Source organism: Triturus cristatus, chromosome 1_2, assembly GCF_964204655.1.
Source record: "Triturus cristatus chromosome 1_2, aTriCri1.1, whole genome shotgun sequence".
Classification (NCBI taxonomy): domain Eukaryota; kingdom Metazoa; phylum Chordata; class Amphibia; order Caudata; family Salamandridae; genus Triturus; species Triturus cristatus.
The window spans coordinates 581,790,833-581,814,949 of NC_140580.1; the positions used below are offsets into that span (position 1 = coordinate 581,790,833).

At 43.6% G+C, this 24,117-nt stretch overlaps 1 protein-coding gene across 2 annotated transcripts in view; it reads right to left on the reverse strand.

Annotated features, from left to right (window-relative positions):
• Positions 1 to 24,117, reverse strand: part of CYP17A1 (cytochrome P450 family 17 subfamily A member 1) — a 282,729-nt gene that overhangs the window by 31,492 nt on the left and 227,120 nt on the right. The window contains exon 8 of one of the 2 annotated variants that reach the window (XM_085606582.1): positions 9,194 to 9,396. The exons of the other annotated variant lie outside the window; for it this stretch is intronic. Coding sequence (XP_085462708.1) covers positions 9,383 to 9,396 — 14 coding nt within the window. The 3' untranslated portion in view covers positions 9,194 to 9,382. Of the gene's footprint in view, positions 1 to 9,193; positions 9,397 to 24,117 lie in introns of those variants that run through there. 2 annotated transcript variants of the gene reach the window in all.

The window sequence follows — 24,117 nt, forward strand, 5'->3', positions numbered from 1 at the left end:
CTCTACACTATTCAACTGTGTGCCACACTCCACTCTATGCCAGTCCACTCCACACCACTCCAATTTAGGCCACTCAACGCTGTGCCACTCCACTCTACACTGTACACCAGTCCCCTCAACCACACTCCACTTTACACCACTGCACTGTACAACACTCCAGTGTATGTTATTGCACTGTATGCCGCTCCACTGTATGACACTCCAGTCTACACCAGTTCACTGTACCACACTATATTGTATGTCAATCCACTGTACGCAACTTCACTAGACAACACTCTACTCTGTACTATCCCATTCTATGCCACTCCACTGTATGCCACTCTCCTCTACCCCACTGTGCTCTACCCCACTCCACATCACTCCACTATAAGCCACTCCACTCTATACCACTCCAGTCTACGCCACTCCAGGCTATGCCACCCTACTCTATATTACAACACTCCACTCTATGCTATTCCACTGTATGCAAAACCACTCTCGCCACTCCAGTCTACGCCATTCCAGTCTAAACCGCTCCTCTATATGCTACTCCACTATACACTATTCCACTCTACTCCACTACACTTTGCGCTATTCTACTGTATGTCTACACTGTACATTACTTCACTGTAAGCGGCTACACTTTAAGCCACTGCACTATACTCCACTGTATGCTATAACACTCTGCTATACTACACTCTATGCCACTCCACTTTTTGCCACTCCACTTTTCGCCACTCCACTGCATACTATTATACACCACTACACAACACTCCACTGTATGCTATTCCACTGGACGCCACTCCACTCTATGCCACTCCACTATACTCGATTCTACTGTATGCATCTATACTCTATGCCACTCAACTCTATACTATTAGACTCTATGCCACTCCACTGTACACTAATTCACTGTAACCCAATCTACGCCACTACACTGTATGGTGATCCAATCTACCCCACTCCAGTCTGTGCCACTCCACTGTATGGCACTGCACTCTATGTTACTCCACTGTATGTTATTTCAGTGTATGCTACTCTACTGTACGCTATACCACTGTATGCCACTCCACTCTACACCACTCCACTGTACGATACTTCACTGTACACCACTTCACTCTACTCAATTCTACTTTATGCCACTTCACTCTACACCACGCCACTCCAATGTACGCTGTTCAACTGTATGCCACTCCACTGTACACCACTCCACTGTAAGCTACTCCACTCTATGCTATTTGACTGAAGGTCACTACACTGTACCTCACTCCCCTCTACCCCAGTTCACTCTACACCATTCCACTCTACTCTACTCCATCCCACCCCACCCCACTTCACTCACCCACACGCACTGTACACCACTTCACTGTATGCTATTCCATTGTATGCCGCTCTACTGTATGACACTCCAGTCTATGTCACTTCATTGTACCCCACTACACTGTACTCCAATCCACTGTACGCAACTTTGCTGTACACAACTTCGCTGTACGACACTCCAGTCTGCCACTCCACTCTACACCACTCCACTGTATGGCACGTTACTATCTGCTATTTCTTTGTAAGTCACTCCATTGTGTACCACTCTACTTAACCCTACCCTACTCTACCCCACTCCACTCTATGCCATTCCAGTCTGTACCACTTCACTCTACTCAATTCTGTTTGCCACTCCACTCTACGCTATTCCACTCTACTGTACCCCAATCCACTCTATTACACTCCACTATAAACTATCCTACTGTTGGCAACTGCTCTCGACACAACTCAACTCTATGCATATCAGCTCTATGGCACTCCAGTCTACCTCACTCCACTGTACACCACTCCACTGTACTCTATTCCACTATACGCTACTCCATCGCACCACACTCCACCACACTCCACTCTACACTACTCCACTGTATGCCACTGCACTCTACGCCACTCCACTGTACGCTATTCCAATCTACCCCACTCATGTCAATGCCACTCCAATCTACGGTACTCCACTGTATGCCATTCGCCTGTACCCCACTCCATTTGATGCTATTCCACTGTATGCCACTCAACTCTATGGCACCAGCAGCGGCTCCAACGCTATGGCAGAGGAGTGTCACCCTCCTTCCAGGAACGTAAATAAAAAGAAACGATAATAAACTTGGGTATATTATCATTTTATTTTGTTTCCTGAAGTCTTGGAGCCAGGAGATAACAGCCACCCCTGAGGAGTGGTAAGCACTGTTATCAGTACGCATGACAGTTTGGCTGACTCTCTCAGACCGGCCAAACTGTCATGCGTATTGAAGTTGTCTCCAACCCGCGCTGCATTACCGAGTTGCAGACTGCAAGCACAGGCTTCCAGTCTCCCATGTGAGTGCTAATCATTGGCGTTCAGGCCAATCCTGAAGCTGCTCTCATGTATGCAAACAGCTTATTATTCCCTTAGCCGCAGGGAAGTCTGGGTGCCTTTGGTTGCAGTGGAGTCATGAGAGGAGCAGAAGACTGGGATACGGCGGGGTGCAGGCAACAGGTAAGCCAATCTCCTCTGACACTGGCCGCTACTGTATGGCACCACTGTATGCCATTACAGTGTACCTCACTCCACAGCACGCAGCTCTACTGTACAGCACTCCCCTGTACGAAATTCCATAATGTACTACTCCACTATACATCACTCCACTCTACGACACTGTGCTCTACACTATTCCACTGTATGTAACTCCACTCTATACCACTCAATTCTATGCTATTCAACTCTATGGCACTCTATGCCGCTTCACTATACTCCAATCCACTGTATGCCACTCTACTGTAGGCTACTTCATTCTATGACACTCCACTCTACCCAACTACACTCCATGCCACTCCAATGTGCTCCACTCAACAACACGATACTCCACTCAACAAAGGTTTACGCCCGGCCACTATACCACAGTATACTCCACTGTAAAGAACTACACTGTACAATGATGTACTCCTATCAATAAAAGTGTACAGCACTCTACTATACTCTATAGCACTATAGGACATTATACTTCATTCTATGATACTCTACGCAACTCCCTCTATGCCACGTTACCCCATTTAAAATACGTTCTTTCTTTGAGACACTACTCCACTGTACTCGGCTACTGAACTCTACTGTATGCTCCTCTATGCCACTCAACTGTACGACAGTCTACCCACTCCACTCTTCCATACTCTACCACACTCTACTCTATAGTACTCCACTGTACAATAGTTTCATCCATCCTGTGACACTCTACTACATTCTACTCCCCTCTATACAATTCCACTCTACAAAACTCTGCTACACTGTGTGCCACTATACAACACTGTACTCCATTCTAAGCCATGAGACTACACTGTACAAGCCACTACTCTACTCTATGCCCCTACACTCCAATGTAAAACACTCTACTACACTCTAAGACACACCACTCTAATATACAAGATGCTACTCAGTTTATAACACTTTACTCGACTCAACACTACGCCTGTCCATGTCAGTGCACTCCACGCCACTGTACTATACAACATGCCACTGCACTGTATAATAATTTACTTCACTGTATGCTAAGCTACTCTACTCCACTCCACTATGCTCTACTCTGACACTCCACTCTACACCACTCCACTCTACACCACTCCACTTTACCCCACTCCATTTTACCCCACTCCATTTTACCCCACTCCATTTTACCACTCTCCACTGTACGCTATTCCATTGTACACCACTCCACTGTTCCACACTACACTCTACTCTACTACACATCACTTTACGACAGTACACTCTACTGTACGACACTCCACTTAATGATACTACACTCAATAACAATAAACTTTACGATTTGGAACACATTTTTAATTAAAAAATTCAAATTCAAATTCAAAGAAAAGAAACAAAGGTTAAATCTGTGTTATAGGTATGAAAATTGTACTTATTCTTTCTATAAAACCAAACTTAAAATGCACAAACATTACAAATTCTAAAGTTATAGTTATACCTTACATTTATATATTAACAATAACTTGCCACTCTACCATGCACTGTGTTCTCAAAAAAGATGCGATTTGCGATGTCATAACTCTTATTGTAAATACTATTATTTAAATGGTATGAGAGATATAATTTAAAAGGGTATAAGTAGTGTATAGAGAAGGCAAAGTTATAGTAAATGTAGTGTGGCTACCGAGTAAAAATGTCACTCCTATGTTTCCTGCCTCTGAGAGCACAGGCGGGAAAAGACATTCAAGCTCCTAACTGGTGGGAGCCTCTTTGCTCCCACCGGTGGGAGCACTGAAGTCTTCTCTGTCTTCACGGGCAGGCAACAGTATTCCAGCGAATGGGGTACCCGGGGCACCAACAGTCAACTACCCCTGTGGAATAGTTTCCTTCAGGCTGCCCCAATAGCTCATTTATTTATGGAACCTCATGCCCCCTCCCCAAAATATAGAAAACCAAGGCCCAGGGTTTGGGGTCCCTGCTACTGTATCATAGTTTGATGAGGGGGGCCCCATGCTCCACTCCTCAAAATATAACATGGCAGGCAAGAGGATGGAGTCCCCAAGGCCCCATCCCTCAGGGCCATATCATAGTTCAGAGATGGGGTCCCAATGCCCCCTCCCCAAAAATTAATGTGACGGGCCCTGTGGATGGGGTACCCGGGGCTTTGAAATGACTGGGCGAATAGCGAGGGTTGCCACTTGCCTCTGCCTCTTAAATTATTAATGTGGCGACCTCGCAGGCCAAAACCTTTTTTGACCTCCACTCCTAACGAGTTTTTCAGGGAGAGCCATCAAGCAGTGGCAGAGAAAAAGGAGAGGAGGGGGTCCCAAAACATCTTTTCCCCATTACTTTTTCAATAGGAACTTTAGACATTGCTACAGCCCAAAAGGCTAAACAGATTTACACCAAATTTGGTAGAAAGCTAGATCTTTGTCCAGAAAGATTGTTTTTGTGATTTGGTGTAAAACTGTTTAGTAGTTTTGAGCAATTACGGCTCAATAGTGCCCTCGCCTTGCACTGCTAATTACCCTACATATTACATAACTCATGAGATCCTCTAGTAAATAAGTAAACATTAACTATTATTTCAGAAATGTAATTTAAAAATAAATCCCAAATATATTAAAAATGTAAACTATGTTACAAAAAATAACAAATACATTGTTACACAAATAAGTTTTAATAAATAAATAATCAAAGTAAACAGTATCATTTAACCACCAACAACACAGTACACAATCATGAAACAATATTAATAAAAGCTGTTATGATAAACTATTTTATTTTGTATTTAATTATAATTGTTATTATAAAACCCCTTAAATCTTTTTTAAAAAACACTTTAAAAATAACCACTAAAATAATAATTTACAAAAATATATATACACACAGTTTTAAAACTATGTAACCATATGGATGAAAAAATAATAAAAGAGCATAGTTAAGACATTTATCTGTTATTATCGATCTAAATATATTTGATTAAAACACTACCCAAGATGGCTGCTTGATAGAGGGCTCTGCCGATCCGATAGCAAAATCCGATATAATCCTGTACCATTGGACTCCTTCTGAGGCATAATTGGCATATATACCTGTTCCAAAGCAAAAGTGTGGCAGACCGGCTGCAGCTATCAGGTCCAATGCTGAGGGTTGAACGCATGGGCCAATACGGGTGGCAGGCGCTGCAAGAGTGTGGACAATGGACAGCTGTGGAAACTCCAGCGCATAAGGGGAAGCATTGGCTGTGGGTGATGATCTGCCCCGACACATCGGCATGTCTAATGGAGGCCCAGGGGGCTATTCGACGCCAACTCGCAATGGGTGAAATTCGAGACAGGGCCGTGAGACGAAACAGATGGCCCAGCAGAGGAGCTCTGAGACTGGCCTTTTTAGACAAAACACAAGCTTTAGATTCCACCCAATATGGCTTTAGAGAGGGACATAGTACTGAGTCAGCTCTCATCAAGGCCACAGAGGAGATTAGGGAAGGTATGATCGGGGTGTCAAGGCAGCCTAGATCCTACTGGATTTGTCAGCGGCCTTTGATACGGTCCATCATGACATCCTGATGGATTGTCTAAAAGCATGTGGGATCTAGGCTAAAGCATGGGATCTGGTCAAATTCTTCTTAACAGATAGAGTACAAATTGTATCTCTGGGTAAATACCAGTCCAAACGTTTTGCACTGCTTTGTGGCATCCCGCAAGGGTCCTCATTGAGCACTACACTATTTAATGTGTATGTTTCTTCATTGGCCCCTCTTATTAGTGCTTTTGGGTTTGGTCTCACCTCAAACACAGATGACACCCAAATCGTGGTGTCTCTGCTACCAGGCCAGGAGGTGGGAATAGGCAAACCCTTCCAAGACCATATGGATTCAGTTGGGAGATGGCTGTCCGAAAACTGCCTAAAGCTTAATTCAGGCAAAACTGAAGTCATTTTATTTGGGAATGATACCAACTTTTGGACCCCAAATTGGTGGCTGGACTCTATGGGCACTCTTCCTGCGCCCTCAAAAAAAGTTAAAAACTTGGGAGTAAGAGTGGATAAGAGACCTACCTTTGGTGACCAAGTAAACGCAGTAACTTCGACAACACGGCATGTTATTAAAAAAGTTAAGAAAATATTGCGTTTTTACCCCCTGTTAGCCGGCAAACAATGGTCACAGCATTGGTCATGTCAAGGCTGGATTATTGCAACAGTCTCTATTGAAACATTCAAGAAAGATTCATGAACAAACTCCAGCTGCTGCAAAATGTAGCCGCTAGACTACTTACTGGTATGTCCAAGTTTTCTTCAATCTCCCAAAAAATAAAAAAATTGCAGTGGCTTACGGTAAGGAATCGAGTGTGGTTCAAATTCCTCTGCACTGTTTTTAAAGGTCTTCAAGTTTCATGACCAGACCATTTAAAACGCCAGTTCCAATGGTACACACCAAAAAGAACTCTTCGCTCACTGGGAGCTAAGTTGGTCACAGTGCAATCCACAAAAAAAGTAATGTGGGGTGGGAGAAGTTTTTTGGCATTCAGAAAGGGACTAAAAACCTGGCTTTTTGATAAGTAGATCTTGTTTCTACCGTTTAGTGCTCAAAGGATAAGTGACTAGCGCCAGGACTCTCTTGGGTAACCGCTGCGCTCTAAAAATATCTATAACATAACATAACCCAGCAGAGATCACGAGCTGGGGGATAAACGTTTTGCACTGCTTTGTGGCATCCCGCAAGGGTCCTCATTGAGCACTACACTATTTAATGTGTATGTTTCTTCATTGGCCCCTCTTATTAGTGCTTTTGGGTTTGGTCTCACCTCAAACACAGATGACACCCAAATCGTGGTGTCTCTGCTACCAGGCCAGGAGGTGGGAATAGGCAAACCCTTCCAAGACCATATGGATTCAGTTGGGAGATGGCTGTCCGAAAACTGCCTAAAGCTTAATTCAGGCAAAACTGAAGTCATTTTATTTGGGAATGATACCAACTTTTGGACCCCAAATTGGTGGCTGGACTCTATGGGCACTCTTCCTGCGCCCTCAAAAAAAGTTAAAAACTTGGGAGTAAGAGTGGATAAGAGACCTACCTTTGGTGACCAAGTAAACGCAGTAACTTCGACAACGCGGCATGTTATTAAAAAAGTTAAGAAAATATTGCGTTTTTACCCCCTGTTAGCCGGCAAACAATGGTCACAGCATTGGTCATGTCAAGGCTGGATTATTGCAACAGTCTCTATTGAAACATTCAAGAAAGATTCATGAACAAACTCCAGCTGCTGCAAAATGTAGCCGCTAGACTACTTACTGGTATGTCCAAGTTTTCTTCAATCTCCCAAAAAATAAAAAAATTGCAGTGGCTTACGGTAAGGAATCGAGTGTGGTTCAAATTCCTCTGCACTGTTTTTAAAGGTCTTCAAGTTTCATGACCAGACCATTTAAAACGCCAGTTCCAATGGTACACACCAAAAAGAACTCTTCGCTCACTGGGAGCTAAGTTGGTCACAGTGCAATCCACAAAAAAAGTAATGTGGGGTGGGAGAAGTCTTTTGGCATTCAGAAAGGGACTAAAAACCTGGCTTTTTGATAAGTAGATCTTGTTTCTACCGTTTAGTGCTCAAAGGATAAGTGACTAGCGCCAGGACTCTCTTGGGTAACCGCTGCGCTCTAAAAATATCTATAACATAACATAACCCAGCAGAGATCACGAGCTGGGGGATAAACGGTGCCTGGGAGCTGTACCCACTTACTGACCAGTTCGGGGGTGACTGCCCCACGCTCCTAGATCCGCATTTGGCCCTATCAAGAGGCAGCAGCACGGTGAGGCCCCAGCGGAAGCCGGTCGCCAAACGCATGAAACATCGGACCAAAAGAGGGTAGCAGAGGGCTCCACGGCAGCGGAGCCCACACATCCTGCAGGGACGTTTCACAGTACTGGGATACACTGGCGACGGGGCCCATTTGTCGGGCTCCTCAAATAACGAGGAGGCTTGGCTGTCGGGCCTAATCACATCCAAGACTTGACCAACACTGCACGCTCGTTCCCTCTGTTACTGGGGGCCCAACACATGCGAGCGTGGCACCTTTTTTTCCCCAAACATCTGATTATTAACATGTTATCATACGTTTCAATGCCAATCAACATAAGAGATTACCAAGCAGTTGTAAAAATTATGGCATAAAGGATACATCAAGGTTGAATATACATTTATAATAGAGGCCTATGCCCGTCGGAGCGTGGCACCTTTACAAGCAATAGGGCTCCCTCACGGCTGCCGAAACTGGCTGAGGCTGCTCCTCTGAACACCAGGATCCAGCCTACCTGTGCCCTCTACTTGAGACCAGAGCTGAGGTGTGGCCCATAAAAAGTTAGATCTAGAACCCTCTGGGACATTACAGGCTGTTCAGGTCCTTGGAGACATAGGATTTGCCCGCCTGGCCCTGTGCCCTCTCCACCGCAGGTGTGAATTAATGTCTCAGACAGTGGCATACTGATCCACAGCAGAGGCAGCCTCAGTATCAACAAACCTAAATTAAACTCTCCCACGTAGCCGGTGACGCGTGCGGGGTTGTCCCCAAGAATATTGAGCATCAACTGGGGATTAAGGCCTGCTCGTGCCCCCCACTGACGACTTGGGGCTCACAAAAAGAAAAGCACCGGACCCTCGAGTAAAGGACAGCCGACGCCCGGACTCAGTGATCATGATTTCAAGAAAGACTCGGAGGCTAACATTATGCGTAACCTTTTATTGCCACTCCTGACAGCAGTCCCTTTAAAGAAATTTCACCAAAACAATCCAGAACTGGAGTTTTCATAGTCAATAAACGTCCCATGCATAGAACACTGACCCTCTTTTAAAAGCAGTCCTGCTAGGTGTCCTCTCCATCTTCTTCAGTCCAAACTCCACATCAGCGAAACTTCTCCTATGACTGTGAATCTGCAAACAGGAACATCTTATTATAGTATGTCTACTCAAATTATCATATCTAGTGAAGAAATACCAAAATCCAAAATAAACCTTTTAATACCAAACAATCTTTTTTTATACATTATTTCCATCATAACTTCAACAATAGGGTGAGGATGGCAGGATAACGTTAGCCTTTGTGTCTTTAATAAAATCCTGATTCTCTAGTCATGCTAATCTGAGAATCGTCATTTCATTAACAGACCGGAGGCTACCATTATGCATGTTGAATGCCCTTTAGACCAGTGGAACACATGTCTGAAGTGGTGTTAAAGTAATGCTTCGCAAAAGTCTCAACATTAGACCAATCTGCTGTTTTCAAGATATTCTCTAAACTTCCGTCCTACCAACAAGACTTGCTTGCCATAGCCCCACTGGAATTAACTTTAAACGCTTCCATTTTCACTCCTGCCTGTCTCATCACACATCTCACCCATCTTGAGATTGTTGCCGTACTTACCGCCTTATACGGCCTTACAAAAGAAATCAATAATTGATGGACACCATCCCTTCTATTATCTGCCATTCTACACTCGTACTCTTTTGAACAATCTACTACACACAATTTCTTGCACTCTTCATACCTCGGGTAGAATATCAAACGCGACATTGTCTTAGTTCATTTATGAATCTCAAAAAACACACCATCCGGAGAAAAACACCTGTTATTAATCTCCAAACATTTCACATCAGACACCCTTCTACATGAAATCAAACACAACAGGGTCGCTAGTTTAATAGAAATATTCTTATTATTCAAAAATCTATTTGCAAGCCAATCAAGAAACAACTTCAAAACCAAATTTACATCCCACATCACATCATAGCGTACCTTGGGAGGCCTTTTTAACCTTATACTATTCAACACTCTACATACTTGAACATTGCACCCTATAGATCTTCCTTCTACCAGGGCATGCCCCGCTGAAACAGCTGACTAATAACAATTTATGATACGGTATCTTAAACCCTTATTAAACTGTTCTACCAAGAAATTAACTAACTCCACTACAGGAGCTTCCACAGGATCCAAACTCCTTTCCATGCCCCACAGTACCCAGAAACTCCATACTCCTTTATATCTTTTCCTAGTTCTTGGTGCCCAAGATTCTTCAAGCAACTTTGCAGCATCCTGCAAAATTCTTTCAACTGCACTGGATCTCCTGATACCTTCCAAACAAGAAGGTCCAACAAACCACTCTGAATCAAAGAATGACCCTCTCCTAGCTCCTTTACTAGCGTAACTTCCGCCGCTCTCACAAGAAATTGTACCTTGAAACCAAGCCTGCGACACCCAAAAAGGCGTTACCAAAACCAACTGACATCCTTCTCTCCTCACCTTCAGTAAAACCCTCTGAATCAAAGCAAAAGGAGGGAAAGCATAACCTTTCATTACTGACCAATCTTGCTGAAAAGAGTCTTTCGCTGTTGCCCCTGGATTTGGCAACCAACTGTAATACCTTCTCAACTGGCATGTCAACCTCGATGCAAACAGTTCTACCTCCAACGGACCCACAACCTCCTGTATTCTCCTGAAATACTCTCTCCCCAGCATCCAATCGCTTTAGTCCTTCACACGCCTGGAGTTCCAATCCCCTACCACATTCCGTATTCCCGGAAGGCACTCTGCTCTCAATGCTATCTTGATTTCCACGCAAAGCATCCACAACTCCTTCGCCACATCTAAAAGATTCTTTGATTTTTAACCCCCAGATGGTTTATATACGTCACTGCTGAAATGTTGTCCATCTTCAAAAGCACTGTTTGTCCTAGTAAACTCTTCCTGAAACTCTTCAAAGCATATAAGGCTGCCAACAGTTCCAAACAATGTATGTGTAATACCTTCTCCTGCTTTGTTCAAGTACCTCCTGTTTCCTGAAGCCCAATGTGAGCCCCCCAACCTAGAAGGCTTGCATCTGTCTCTAAAATTACATCCGGGAGGCAACCAAAAATTGCTCTTCCATTCCACACCTCCAGATTGTGTAACCACCATTCTAATTCCTCCTTCGCTTCCGTGCTCAACTCCACCTGATCTCCATACCCTAAACCTTCTATCAACGCATCTGCTTTCACCCCTTGTAAAGCCCAATAATGCAAAGGCCCTGGAAATATTGCCTGAATTGATGAAGGAAATAAACCCAGAATTCTTGCTAAATCTCTCAGGGTCAAAGCCTTCTTCCTTAGAACTCTCAGCACCTCTTTCTTTATCATTTTCACCTTCTTCTCGGGTAATCTTAGCACCTCTCCAACCATATCTATTGTAAATCCCAGAAAATCCAAACTCTTCGCTGGTACAAAAATCGACGACTTCTGGTTTATCAAGAACCCTAAACTCTCCAACATACCAATTACATCTCTAAGCTGTTTCCCCAGTTCCTCTGCATTCTGAGACATCAATAAGATATCGTCTAATTACACAATTAGACAGAATCCTCTCTCTCTCTGAAGTAAGCCACTACTACCCTCATCAACTTCGTGAAGCACCAAGGTGCTGAAGATAGGCCAAAAGGAAGACACAGGAATTGATATAACTGGCCTTTCCACCTGAACTGAAGAAACTTCTGTCTGCTCTCCTTCATAGGAACTGTGAAAAAGGCATCCTTCAAATCCAACTTCACCAACCAATCCTTTGATTGCAACATATTTCTCAAAAGATGAATTCCTCCCATCTTGAAATGTCTGTAAACCAGTGCTTGATTCAGATTTCTCAAATTTATCACTGGTCTCCATCCCTTGTCCTTTTTTTCTACTACGAATTGCTCCTTTCTTCAACATTTCCTTTACCTTCAAATCTGCAATTCCTTCTTGATCCTGAGTGAAAACGAACCTTCTTGGCTCCACAACCTGACGGGGAATCTGCACAAACTCTATTTCGAATACTTGAACTACCTCTAAAACCCAAGGATCCCCTGTTATCCTCTGCCAAGCTTCTATGATATAACTTAAATGAGCTCCTACCTTTTCTTGGGAAGAACCAGAAATAATCTGCAGACTCATCTCGATTATTCTGGCCCGACTGACTTCTTCCCCTTCCAGCTCTCGAGGGAAGAAGCCCGAGGAACTCTGGAAACCACTTCCTGAACCTCTAGTGGTGTAGTTGTACTAGGACCTCTGTAAACCCCGGCCGGCATACGGTCCCTGTCTACCGGCCCTGTAAAAAACACCACCAAAAACCTTCCTCATGTTAACCTGCGCCTTCTCCAACGCTGTAAAAGTTGATACATGTCTTCCCAAACTTTTAACGAATCCTGCTCCACAAGCATTTATCTTCATTAAAACTGTCTTTCTCCTTTCTGCCATTAAACCTGAGTTTGCATTTTCCAAAAAGACCATAGCCCTCTGGCTCCATCCTCGCAATAACTGCAAATCAACCTGCTCACCATTGATGTAAGCTTCCTCTGCCATGTCCATTATCTTAACTAACAACATAATACATTTAACAATCTGTCCTGGCAATGTTTCAGTGACCATTCTAGGTCTTTTCGTGGATCTGCGTCTAAATTAGGTGTAAAGCAGACCTTGTTATCAATTTGAGGTCTCGAGCACTCTGCTCTCAAAAACCCCTAACTTCTCTCTCCAGTGGTTTGCGTATCCACAGTTTGATACATTTTGCCACATGGTCCAGCAGCAACCAGTCTGCACTTCTAGGGTGCAGCAACACATAAGGGCTAAACATTTCCTCCCCAAGAGGATCTTTAATTACTGGCTTAGAAGAAGAGGTTAGATCCACCGTTAAATCTTCATTAAGATCATCCTCCTGATCCACATCTAAAACAAACTCGTCAAAAGTCCTTTTTCCTCTTTCATCAATTCTCTCATCTATTTCCATAAAATACTCCTCATCTGAGCAATCCTGTGTACCGCCAAGTACACCTCTCCTTTGTGTACCGCCAAGGGTACCACTCTTCTTTATGGAGTCAAATCCATCTTTTCCTTTTTTATCCAAGTGCTTTGTTTTCTTAGCCCTCTTAACCGCTCTCTTCTCTCTCCTTTCATTTTCCCCCTCAGAAAAAGACAAAACATCATCCTCAGACCTTACCTCCTTCCTTTTTTTGTCCATAATAATTTCAATAGAACTCTTCACCTCACTTTGAAATAGCCTCCTTAAGCTCTCCTCGCTAACTCTTCCCTCAACTGTCTGTTGACTAACACTTGCCTCTTCAGAAGTCATAATCCAGCCTTTAAATAAACTCCAAGTACACACCAATAAGAAAATTTCCTCTATAAATCAAATCCTCAACAGTACTTGCTCATATACTAAGTCCTCTTGAACAGCGTCGCTGAACTGTCAGAAAAAACAGCTGTTCCTTAGTAATTTCATTTAAAAAACGTTTCTTTTATTAAGATTGTCCCGTGCACACGCACCTGCGATCTTCTTATCTGTCTACACAAAAGTCCCCAATCTAAAATGGCTGCCGCATCTCACCAGACTACGGCATCCAATCAGACGAACCAACCTCAAACAGACGTCACACCATCATACCAGATTCCAGCCCGCTCTTCCTAGCGCTGCCAACTGCCAGAGACTCCTTCAACGCGTCCCTCCTCGTCCCGCGAGGATAAGCGCGAGTCCTACCTTCTGCCCCCGCCGTCAGCACTCAACGATAACTGACAAGGTAAGGTCGCGTGCCGCACAAGAATCCTTATTCAATATTCTAAAGCGTACGCTGCCTAACTAGCCGCAAAACAGTTTAAAACCATCAAAACTGCATATCTTGCTCAAACGCCGCACTTACCAAGCAGTACAGTACCTCATGTAAATTAATTTAAAAAATCAATCAAACCACACAAACACCACTTCTGAAAATTAGAAGCTATCAAACAAATGCACAAAATAAACCACTACAGAAACATTATACCAGAAACTTCTCTACATAAACAACCAAACCATTCAAACAGCTTTTAACCAAGGTTGAATATAAAAAGGTACTTATCGGTACAGGAGCAGCTTTAAAAGGGGATGAGTGTTCTATGCATTGCACATTTATTGACTATGGAAATTCCAGTTCTGAATTGTTTTGGTGAAGTTTCTTTAAAGGGGCTGCTGTCAGGAGCGGCAGTAGAAGGTTATGCATAGAGGTAGCCTCCGGTCTTGTAATGACATTTTTAAAAAAGTAGGTCTCACTCAAATATACGCCCCATCTATTCCACTCTTCGACAACCCAATGATGCCACCTCTTCAAGGGGATGGCGCCCAAAGAAGGGCGCAACGACTCCACCTTTGTAAATTCCCTGACATTTATCCAGGTGATCGGTTCCTCCAAGCATCCCCCACACAGACATACACCAGGGGAGCACAACAGACACACTATTGTACTACCAAATCAGGGCCACGTGCCGCGAACAAAACCCTGCCTTCCCAACACAGCCTTAGGCGCTGCCCATCTTAGAACAAATGATCAATACACCCTCCGCTGGAAAACAAATATAACACAATTGTACACTGGAGTTCAATAGCACATGTCCAAGATAGAACTGCGGGCTACGCTGCACTGGGAAACAGACCTAGGCCCGGACTTTACAGAAACACACTAGGAATTCTGCTGCAGACAAATGGATAGTCTATCCCCAAACAAGAGGCACAGGTTGATACATTTTAATTTCTTACATCGTCTATATCGTATCCCCCTGCAGTTACACAGACATGGGCTCTCAGACACAGAGAGCTGCCCCAGGTGCGGAGCCCTCGGGCAGATTTTCTTCACTTGGCGTGGGCTTGTCCCAGTGTCTCGAGGTATTGGTTCGCGGTATTTAAGGCCATCCAGGCCATGGTGGAATTTCGTATAGAGTGCACACCGCTGCTGGGCCTTCTGGGGTATGTGAAAGAGGTGCCACACGCAAGACGTAAACTGGTAGCTGTTTTACTGATCCTGGCAAAACGTATAGTAGCTATGCAGTGGGGCGGAAGCCGAACACCTAGGGAAAATGACTGGCTCCTGGATGCGGTTTCCGGCAGCGACCAACTGTCTCATTACTGGGACATGATGCCGCCGAAATATCGCCTTAAAGATATCTGGCAATCTTTGTGTGAATATTAAAGTCTAAAGAGGACTAAATTGAATCAACCCGACACGTTGACCCCTCCAGCCGAGATAGCCAAGATAACTAGTCAACTGCCTTGATTGATTGATACTCGATCAATCCCATGCCTGAAACAGGTCAGGCACAACTGACAGCCCAGGGCTAACAAGGAATGTCGAAGCAGATACAGACACTACCCATACGTACATAAAATGGTACTGTCATCAAGCCCAAGACGTATTTATTCGACAGGAGAACCCGAAGGAACGAAAAATGTGATCAGCTCATGGAAAACATCAAGGGAACTTGTCTTTCTTCATTTCTTTAAGCGTTGCAACCAACAGGCCTTGCATGGAGATACAATCTTATCCTGCCCATATTCCAATTTGATCACAATTGACCTACTGTTTGTATGTTATAATAAATGAAAATCAATGTAAAAAAACAAACAAAAATCAAAATTGGAAATTAAAAGGAATCAAAGAATTTGAAACATTATTACACAATTAAACAAATGAATAAGAAATTAAAAAAATCAAATTAATCAATTAAAATTCATTGATAGGATTTTTTTTTAAAACACAACCCACCCAATCCTGATGTAAACCTGATAACCCTCACAAAAAATACTTTTTCAATCATAATATTTACAAATATTTAAAACTAAATTCCTCAATAACGTAAATAATGAAATCAAAATATGATACGATACAATAAAAAAGTAATACAAACAATATTATAGAAAACTTGTTACGTCTCAGGCAACCAGCTCTCTTAACACAATACAGCATATCTAGATGTGACTGTAGCAAGGATAAGTTTTCTGCCACATTTCATGTATTCATCGTTAGTTTCCTTTTACTTTCTCTTACCTTTTTTAATTTTCTGCCATACCGTTTATACCTTTTTAGGTCTCGTTTAGCATTGCAGCGCGCATGCGATGCTCGCTCTGCGAAACATATTGTGGTTGAGGAGATTTCAGAAGGGGACTTGAAGCCCCGCCCATTATTTTCATTGGCTGGAGTCCTCGTTTATGCTAAACGGTGGCTTCCGGTTAAAAATGAGGCTTCTTTATTACCGTCCTGTCTCCTTTTGGGAAGGACCATCCGGACTGGATCGTGTGCCTGACCACTGCCGTGAGGGTTTTTCTTATCTAAAGGAGGCGTGTAGTGACGGATCATGTTTCCGAAGTCTTGTATTCTTCCATTTCCTTGGTGTGTACCTCGTCATGTCGTGCTGTGCTCCGTCCATTGCATATTCCTAGTTGCCTTTCTGAGCCCCGGGTCGGTTTCTGAGCACATCTTGGTGTGCACGTCGTCTAGTCGTGCTCTGCTCTGTCCATCGCGTATTCCTAGTTGCCTTTCTGAGCCCCGTGTCGGATTCTGAGCGCAACACACTTGTAAGGGACGTGAGGATCGAGGCAGCGCACAGAGGTTGGGCAGAGAGCGCCTTCCATTAGCCGCATGCAGCGGGAGCAGCAGCAGGATGCGCAGCACGCCCAGGTACCTACCTAGCTGGACTATCCACGTGCATTAACTGGGATTGTTCACGTGTACAGCTTGGACTGTGGGATCCTTCATCCGTGTTCTGCCGGGACACTTGCAGATCTTGTGGGGGCAGTTCAGTTTTCTGTGTGCAGGAGCAACCCTGGCTGCAAGCTCGTGCCTTGGATTGTTGATCCGTGCACCTCTCTGGATGTGGCACAATTTAGAGGAGCTGGAGGTGCATGTGCCACGATTTGTGCGCAGCAGTTACGCCGGTGTGATGTGATGGTCAATTCCAGAGGGACCTGTGCGAGCTGCCCTTACTGTCTCTGGAGCGGAACACGAGTTACTGGGCACCCTCGCAGCCCTCCCACCACCTGTGGGACTTAGGGGCACACAGCGGCTGCTCTGCACCAGGGGACAGGTTGGGTTCAGTGTGCACTGTGTGTTACGTGGGTGCATCACTTCCCACCCGGCCATTCCTCTGCATCGAGAACAACCCACTATTGCAGAAAATGACAAATGTGCGGGGCTTTACCGTAAAGTTAGCATTTTAAATTGACAGTTAATTAGGTTTCTGCTCGGTACTGGGAGCAAGATCTCAGGAAAGTAGCACAGTCCTGTGGTGTTATGGAAAGTATGATCATTGCTTGTCCTGTAGTATGAATATATTCTGTGTAACCGACGCACCTTATGCATGCAACGTGCAGGTGCTATGCTCATGCGTTTTACTGGGTGAAACAAACAATGCCCGTGCACAGCTACTGGGTGAGGTGTGTAATGGGACGGTGTATGCCATCCAGCCACTGAAATGTGTAAATCGGTGGATGTAGTCCACTGAGGCATATTTGTGGGGGTAAAGCTCGATATATGTAATATAACAGATGTAATCCAAACTACCGGTGGTTTGCATGGCTGTGTTCGGTCTGGTGCGTGAAAGGTTGCCAGTGTCGGCTCATGCAGTGTAGTGGGCGCAGTTAGGTGTGAAATATAAGTTACCAGTGGTCTGCACGGACTGTATTCGGTACAGTGTGTGAAAGGATGCCAGTGTCGGCTCATGCAGTGTAGTGAGCTTAGTTAGGTGTTCTGTATTTACCGTGTGCGGAGTGCACGTGGAATATCTGCCAGCACCCATCGTAATATTTCCACCAGTACTCCATGCATGTGAAGTCGCGTGCCTCGGTAAGTGCTGGGAGTTTTGTGGGTGTAGCATATTGAATAACAGTCAAGGTAAAACTGACAGTGTTGCGTAGGTAAAAATGTGGGTAAAAGGAAAGGTGAAAGCTGGTATGGTCTTCCACAAGACTCACCCCTGCTTTCCTTAAAGATAAGATATTTGTCCCATTGGTGAATAAAGCTAAACTCAACTCTCTGACCCTAGTCTGTTTCTGTGGCATCATCAGCCTCACTATTTTGACAGAAATCATATAAACAACCATGATCAACCAGTTAGTCTATCTTAGTCAATCTCTTTCTCCAGAGCAACTGCTGTTTGTGCATTTTATTGACAACTCCTGTTTCTTCCATTGAGATGAAATACAGCTGGTGCACGGGTCCCTTCATTTTGTGACAAACGATGTCTGCTTTCAGGTGAAGTTGCTGTCCGTTCAGTATTCTGAGGTGCTTTCATCTGCCCCACTCAGGATGTTTGCTCTTTCACCTGATATATCTAAAGCGCCCTTTCTGTTGGTATAGATGGTGAGGTTCATTGCATTTTTTAAACTATCAGTATTGTAAATAACAATGCCTTGTATTTATGTTTTAAAACCCAAAACATAAATAGAAGGCATTGTCATTTACAATGCCAATAGCTCTAAATCGTGTGAATGCGAGACCTATTGCATTGCAAATGCTTGTTTTCCTGGGTGTGAGTGTGTTCGGGTGCTCAATGGTGTTTCTGGTTACTAGAGAGATGCGCATGGGAGTAACACGATCACGTAGATGAGTGCATGGGTTCAGAAGGTTAGGACTATTTAGAGACCGCTTTTCTTGACCCGATGCCTGGTTTTGTTTCCGGTTTTCATTCTTAGAAGGATTCCCTGCCGCCAGCCTGTTCCGACTGCTTACATGTTCCTCTCGCCCGGAGGCGACATGCTGCCAGCCCGTCCCCTCTGGTTACCCGTTCTTCTCGCCCAGAGGCGACTAGCCGCCAGCCTATCTCGGCTGGTTTACGGCCAGAGGCAACTTGGCTCGCGAAGATTTTTTGCCTCTTCTCTGGAAGTGTATTCTGCTTCATGTTCCACCATCATCCTCATGGTGCTTGTACCACGATATAACCCTCCATTTTCATGCTCCTGCTGGATGGTCTCCAGGTTTTCTTTTTTGAACTTCCTACTTCATTTAGCAGATACGTCCAGTGGGCATTTTAGTTTTTTCCTTCTTCGGGGGGTTTTAATACACTGTTTCCTCTTAATTTTTTGTTGTATCTTTTGCCCTCATCTCCTCATGTGCTACACAGTAATGTGAAACTTTGAAGTAACGCCTTCAATACAGCCATTGTTTACCTCCTATCATTATTGAGCATTGGAATTCTGCCTTTTGCTTTTCTGGCTTATGGAAGTGTATGTGATTAATTGGAGTTCCCCTTTTTGAGTGACCTTCAAAGAACCTTTTGATGAGCAATCAAAAACGTCAGTTGTGATATGCGTTTGTGTGCTCTTGATGCATGAGGTGTATCATTGATTTAACACGCTGAACCTTTTTTATTTTATTTTCTCCTATTCTTAAAGATATTCCCACTGACGTGTTTCGCTGGGACTCACGACGAGTAGTCGCAGTCACACCTCATTTATTTTGGAGTACCTGAATCCTTCCCTTATTTCCCTGTTTACCTCCTTTCCTTCGGTTCTTTTCCATCCACTGCTGTTTTTTCGAGTCAGCGTGGAGGCATTCAGGGAGGGGTTGGGCTCTCTCCGCTTCCGCAGTACCAGTTCTTTCAGGTGAGTGGACCTTGAACAAAACTATATTTAAAAACTTGACTTTATTGCCAAAAAGTGAATTGTCTCTTTCCTTACAGGCCGCACACAGAGCATCTGGCTACCTCCCTTCGCCTCCAAATTTAAGGACAAGGACATCATATGCGGCATACCAAAAGGATCCTCCTTCAGCTCCCCCTGCTCAACACCTACATGACCCCCCCTCATGGACTTAACATAATCGCCTATGCTGACTTAACTCAATTAATTCTCTTGCTGATCGAGGACCCCTCCAACGCCAAAACCAACTTCTGCGACGCTCTGACCAACATAGCCAACTGGATGAGAGACAACTGCCTCAAACTCAACTCTGACAAAACAGATTACTAATCTTCAGGAAGAGCACCTCTGTCTGGATCCACAGCTGGTGTTCAGCAGAACTCGGACCAACAGCCACACCAACAGACCATGCACGCAACCTTGGCATGATCCTTGACAGTGAACTGACCATGAAACGACAATTCAATGCAGTTGCCTCCTTCTGCTTCCATACCCTCCGCATGCTCCACAGAATCTTCAGATGGATCCCAGTCAACACCAGAAAAACTGTCACCAAGGCCCTCGTCACCAGCTGCCTTGATTACAGCACAGCTCTCCTCCCAGATCCGCAAAAAGACACCAGGCCACACAGAATGCAGCAGCCAGACTCATCCTGCAGATGCGCAAACAAACTCGCATCACCCCCACCTGAGAAACCTCCACTGGCTCCACATCCAGAAGGGATGCCAATTCAAGATTCTCACACACACACCTACAAAGCTCTACATAACCAAGGACTGTCCTACATCAAACATCAACTGAACTTCCACCTACCCATAGGACACCAGCGCTCCCCAACTCTTGCCATCGTGCACACCCCCCGCATCCGTCGCAATGGGGCAACTCCTTCTCGTACATCAATGCCAAGGACTGGAACTACTTGCCTCTCCACCCTACCTGGCAGACTTCTGAAAGAAACTCAAGGCGTGGCTTTTCAACAGAGACGTGGCACCATCAGCGCCCATATACCCCTAGGGGTGACAGTGCTGCACTATACAAATGCTTCTTGATTGATTTAATTTTTTTTTAAAGATTGCTTACCTGGGATATTTTACCCACGATACTTTGGTTGTCACAACATTGTGACCTAAGACGTTATGGTCAAACAATATTTTAGAGTCAGTATTTAGCTGGACCATGAGAGGGAATTGAGCACAAACCCTTGCTCAAAGGTTTTGCTTTCTTAGGCCTAGCAGAACCAGGTAGAATATGGGCCTTTTAAAGATTGCATAGGTTCGGTTCAGGTTGCCAACCTTGCTTCTCTTCAATTTCTTTTCTCACTCATGGCTACTGCTAATGTCAGCAACATCCCTTTCTGCACATTTTACATCATATTATTAACTTTACAGCTTCTTTGTCTTGCCCATGTGTCCTTATAGATTACTGGACTATCTGTGACTCAGTCATCCAGTTAAATCCCTGCCTTTGTTTCTCTACCTTTGACATATTAGAGACCATGAAACTTTTTTTCATTTTTTTTATGCAGTTTTTGGAAACCATAGTTTACATTTTTATTTGGTCAATAATAAACAGCAATTTTAAATACAATATTCCAAGCTCACCTCACATAGGTAATATTGTATCCAATTTTTACGCATCACTCTTTAACATCTAGGCCTCATATAACAGTCTGTTCAGAGGAATAATGAGTTTGTCTTTGTAACTTCTCAGTTTTTGGTGAGATATATCTTTAAACAGATTAACACAAACAACAAACTAGTTTTTTTTTTTTTTTGCAGAGTTTTATATAGTGCGAACTTGACCCGAATCGGGTATCAGAGCACTTTACATAGCACCAGTTACGTTACAAGAGGACACACATTCATTTTTGTTAGGCTCGGGAGATTAAGTGATTTGCCCAGAATCACAGGATGTTCAGCGTCATTGCAGTGACTCGAACCCAGTTCCCCAGATTCAAGGTCGACCGCCCTAGCCGTTAGGCCTACTCCTCTCCCCAAGTGCTGCCATTTGTACACATCTCCTTCATCCGCATCCTCCACTGAGCCTCTTTAACCTCCCCCCACCATCATCATGAATCTGACACTGGCTCTTTTTAAAAAATATTCTACAATCTCTGTTAATATAATTATTCTTGATCCATTTCAAGAGTCTGGGTATTCAAAGACTGACAACAGCTTGGATGTCTGCCATTGAATACCTTCTAGCACATACTTCTCTGAGCAGGTATCCTGTGTGCAGCCAAGCCTACTAAATTAGAAGCTTTTGCTTGACTGAATGAATATATTTACACTAAAATTGAAAAGTGTGCATTTGGATGAAAATTGTGTGTATTTTCAGAAGTCCTAATCTGATGTTTGGAGAAAAATTGTTGAATTTCAAAAACATTTTTTAAACCATTTTTTAAACCATATATTTGAGTGATAAATGATGTGACATTTATGAGACTTATTACTATTATTATGTTTTACCATGGTGCCATGAGCATAGTCACTATGGTTGTTATTTATTGACTATGTAAAGACATTAGAAAGTGAAAAAACATACATTTACCTAAATCTTTTACTCTCTCTCGCTTACTCTCTCTATTCCTCTTATTCTGTCTCTTTCTCCCTCACATCCCCCCTCTCTCTACTTCTCACTCTCCCTCTGAATCTCTTTCCCTCTTTCTTTTTCTCCAGCACTTTTGTTCCTTGTGTCAAGAGATATTGTAAAGAAAGTCATGCACTAATAGGAAATTGCCATTCTGGATCTGCAGCATGTAATCATGGTGCCTGTGAAGTCGAATTCCCAGACATAGGTATATTTAGACAAGTAGGAAGGTGTAGAACAGAGTTGATGGGCACTGTGGGGTAATAGACCAACACAGTGAGCATCTAATAGGAAACATTTACTCAAACCTCTAGAAAAGAACAATGCATTGACACATTCCAATGGTAAATAGCACTGTTTCTCATGACAACAAAAAGAAGTCAACGCATCGCTCTCCTTCAAAAACTTGTTGGCAATGGCAAAAAATACAAACTAAACCAAGAACATCTTTCTGCTAAAGACTACAAATGTATTGATGTCGTCCTAAAACGTTGAGGTTGAGTATGCGCCTCAGGTGCACTCTACCAACTTATTGTCATCTCCATTAAATTCTTCCCTTCTTAGCTAGTTCCACACCTCACCTATAGCATTCTTAGTAATGGTTGTCTTCCTATCCATACGCCACATCTTACCACCACTGAACCCTACCACATTGTTTCCACTTCTCTAACAATCAAAGGCTCTGAATATCTAGAACTACCTACCTTCACCAGTGTCTTAACCTCACTCCCACCACATCTGTCTTTGATAACTTATTTCCCTTTGATACCTTTCGCATTCCCTCTCAATCACATTCATCAATCTTTTTGCTTTCTGTGTAGTAGCGTGTTCATCTACATCTCTCCTATCCTTAGAACACTGATTCAAATTGGAACTTGGTACACAACTGTGCAACAACACAAACAGTGAACCTCTGGTAGTTGCATGGGTTGTTGTGCAATATGCCTACAATAACCCTCAAACTTTTCATGGCAAATTATCAGATTAACTAAAGATATTTGAACATTCTCCTTGATTACCCTGTAAAAACCTTTCATCATATCATTACTCCTTTGATAAAACAATTAGGTGTTAATGTGTTTAATTGCATTTTCTCTTAATAACAATCATATTTTGATTGAAGAATGTATTATACCATTAAGTGAGATGATTTCCAAAGGACTATCCTCTCCACCAAACTCAACAATCCTATGCGTTGCCCCCGTACCCACACATCTCCTTTAATGACATTAAGTTTGGTAGTCACTGACAATCACTTCATGCTTGACACTACCAATCAAAACAACAGTATTTAGTGGCACTTTAAAATGACATTGCAAATGCCCCTCTGTTGTAACGTTTTCCCCTTTACAGGTTATATTAACCTTGTCGCTAATCACTCATACCAAGCATCGTTCGCACAATGTTCCACGGACCTTTCCAATGAGACCCACAAGAACTCCAACCTCAACCTCCATTAAACCGCTTTTATACTAACCTGGTCCTTGTGCCCCAAAGCCAACACTTTATTTACTACCAGTAAACCAAAGCCTTGAAAAATCCCTACTATCATGATGTCATCCACCATGTGATAGTAAGGTAGTAATTTCTCATCTCAACTTGTACAGAAACCTTTCATTCAC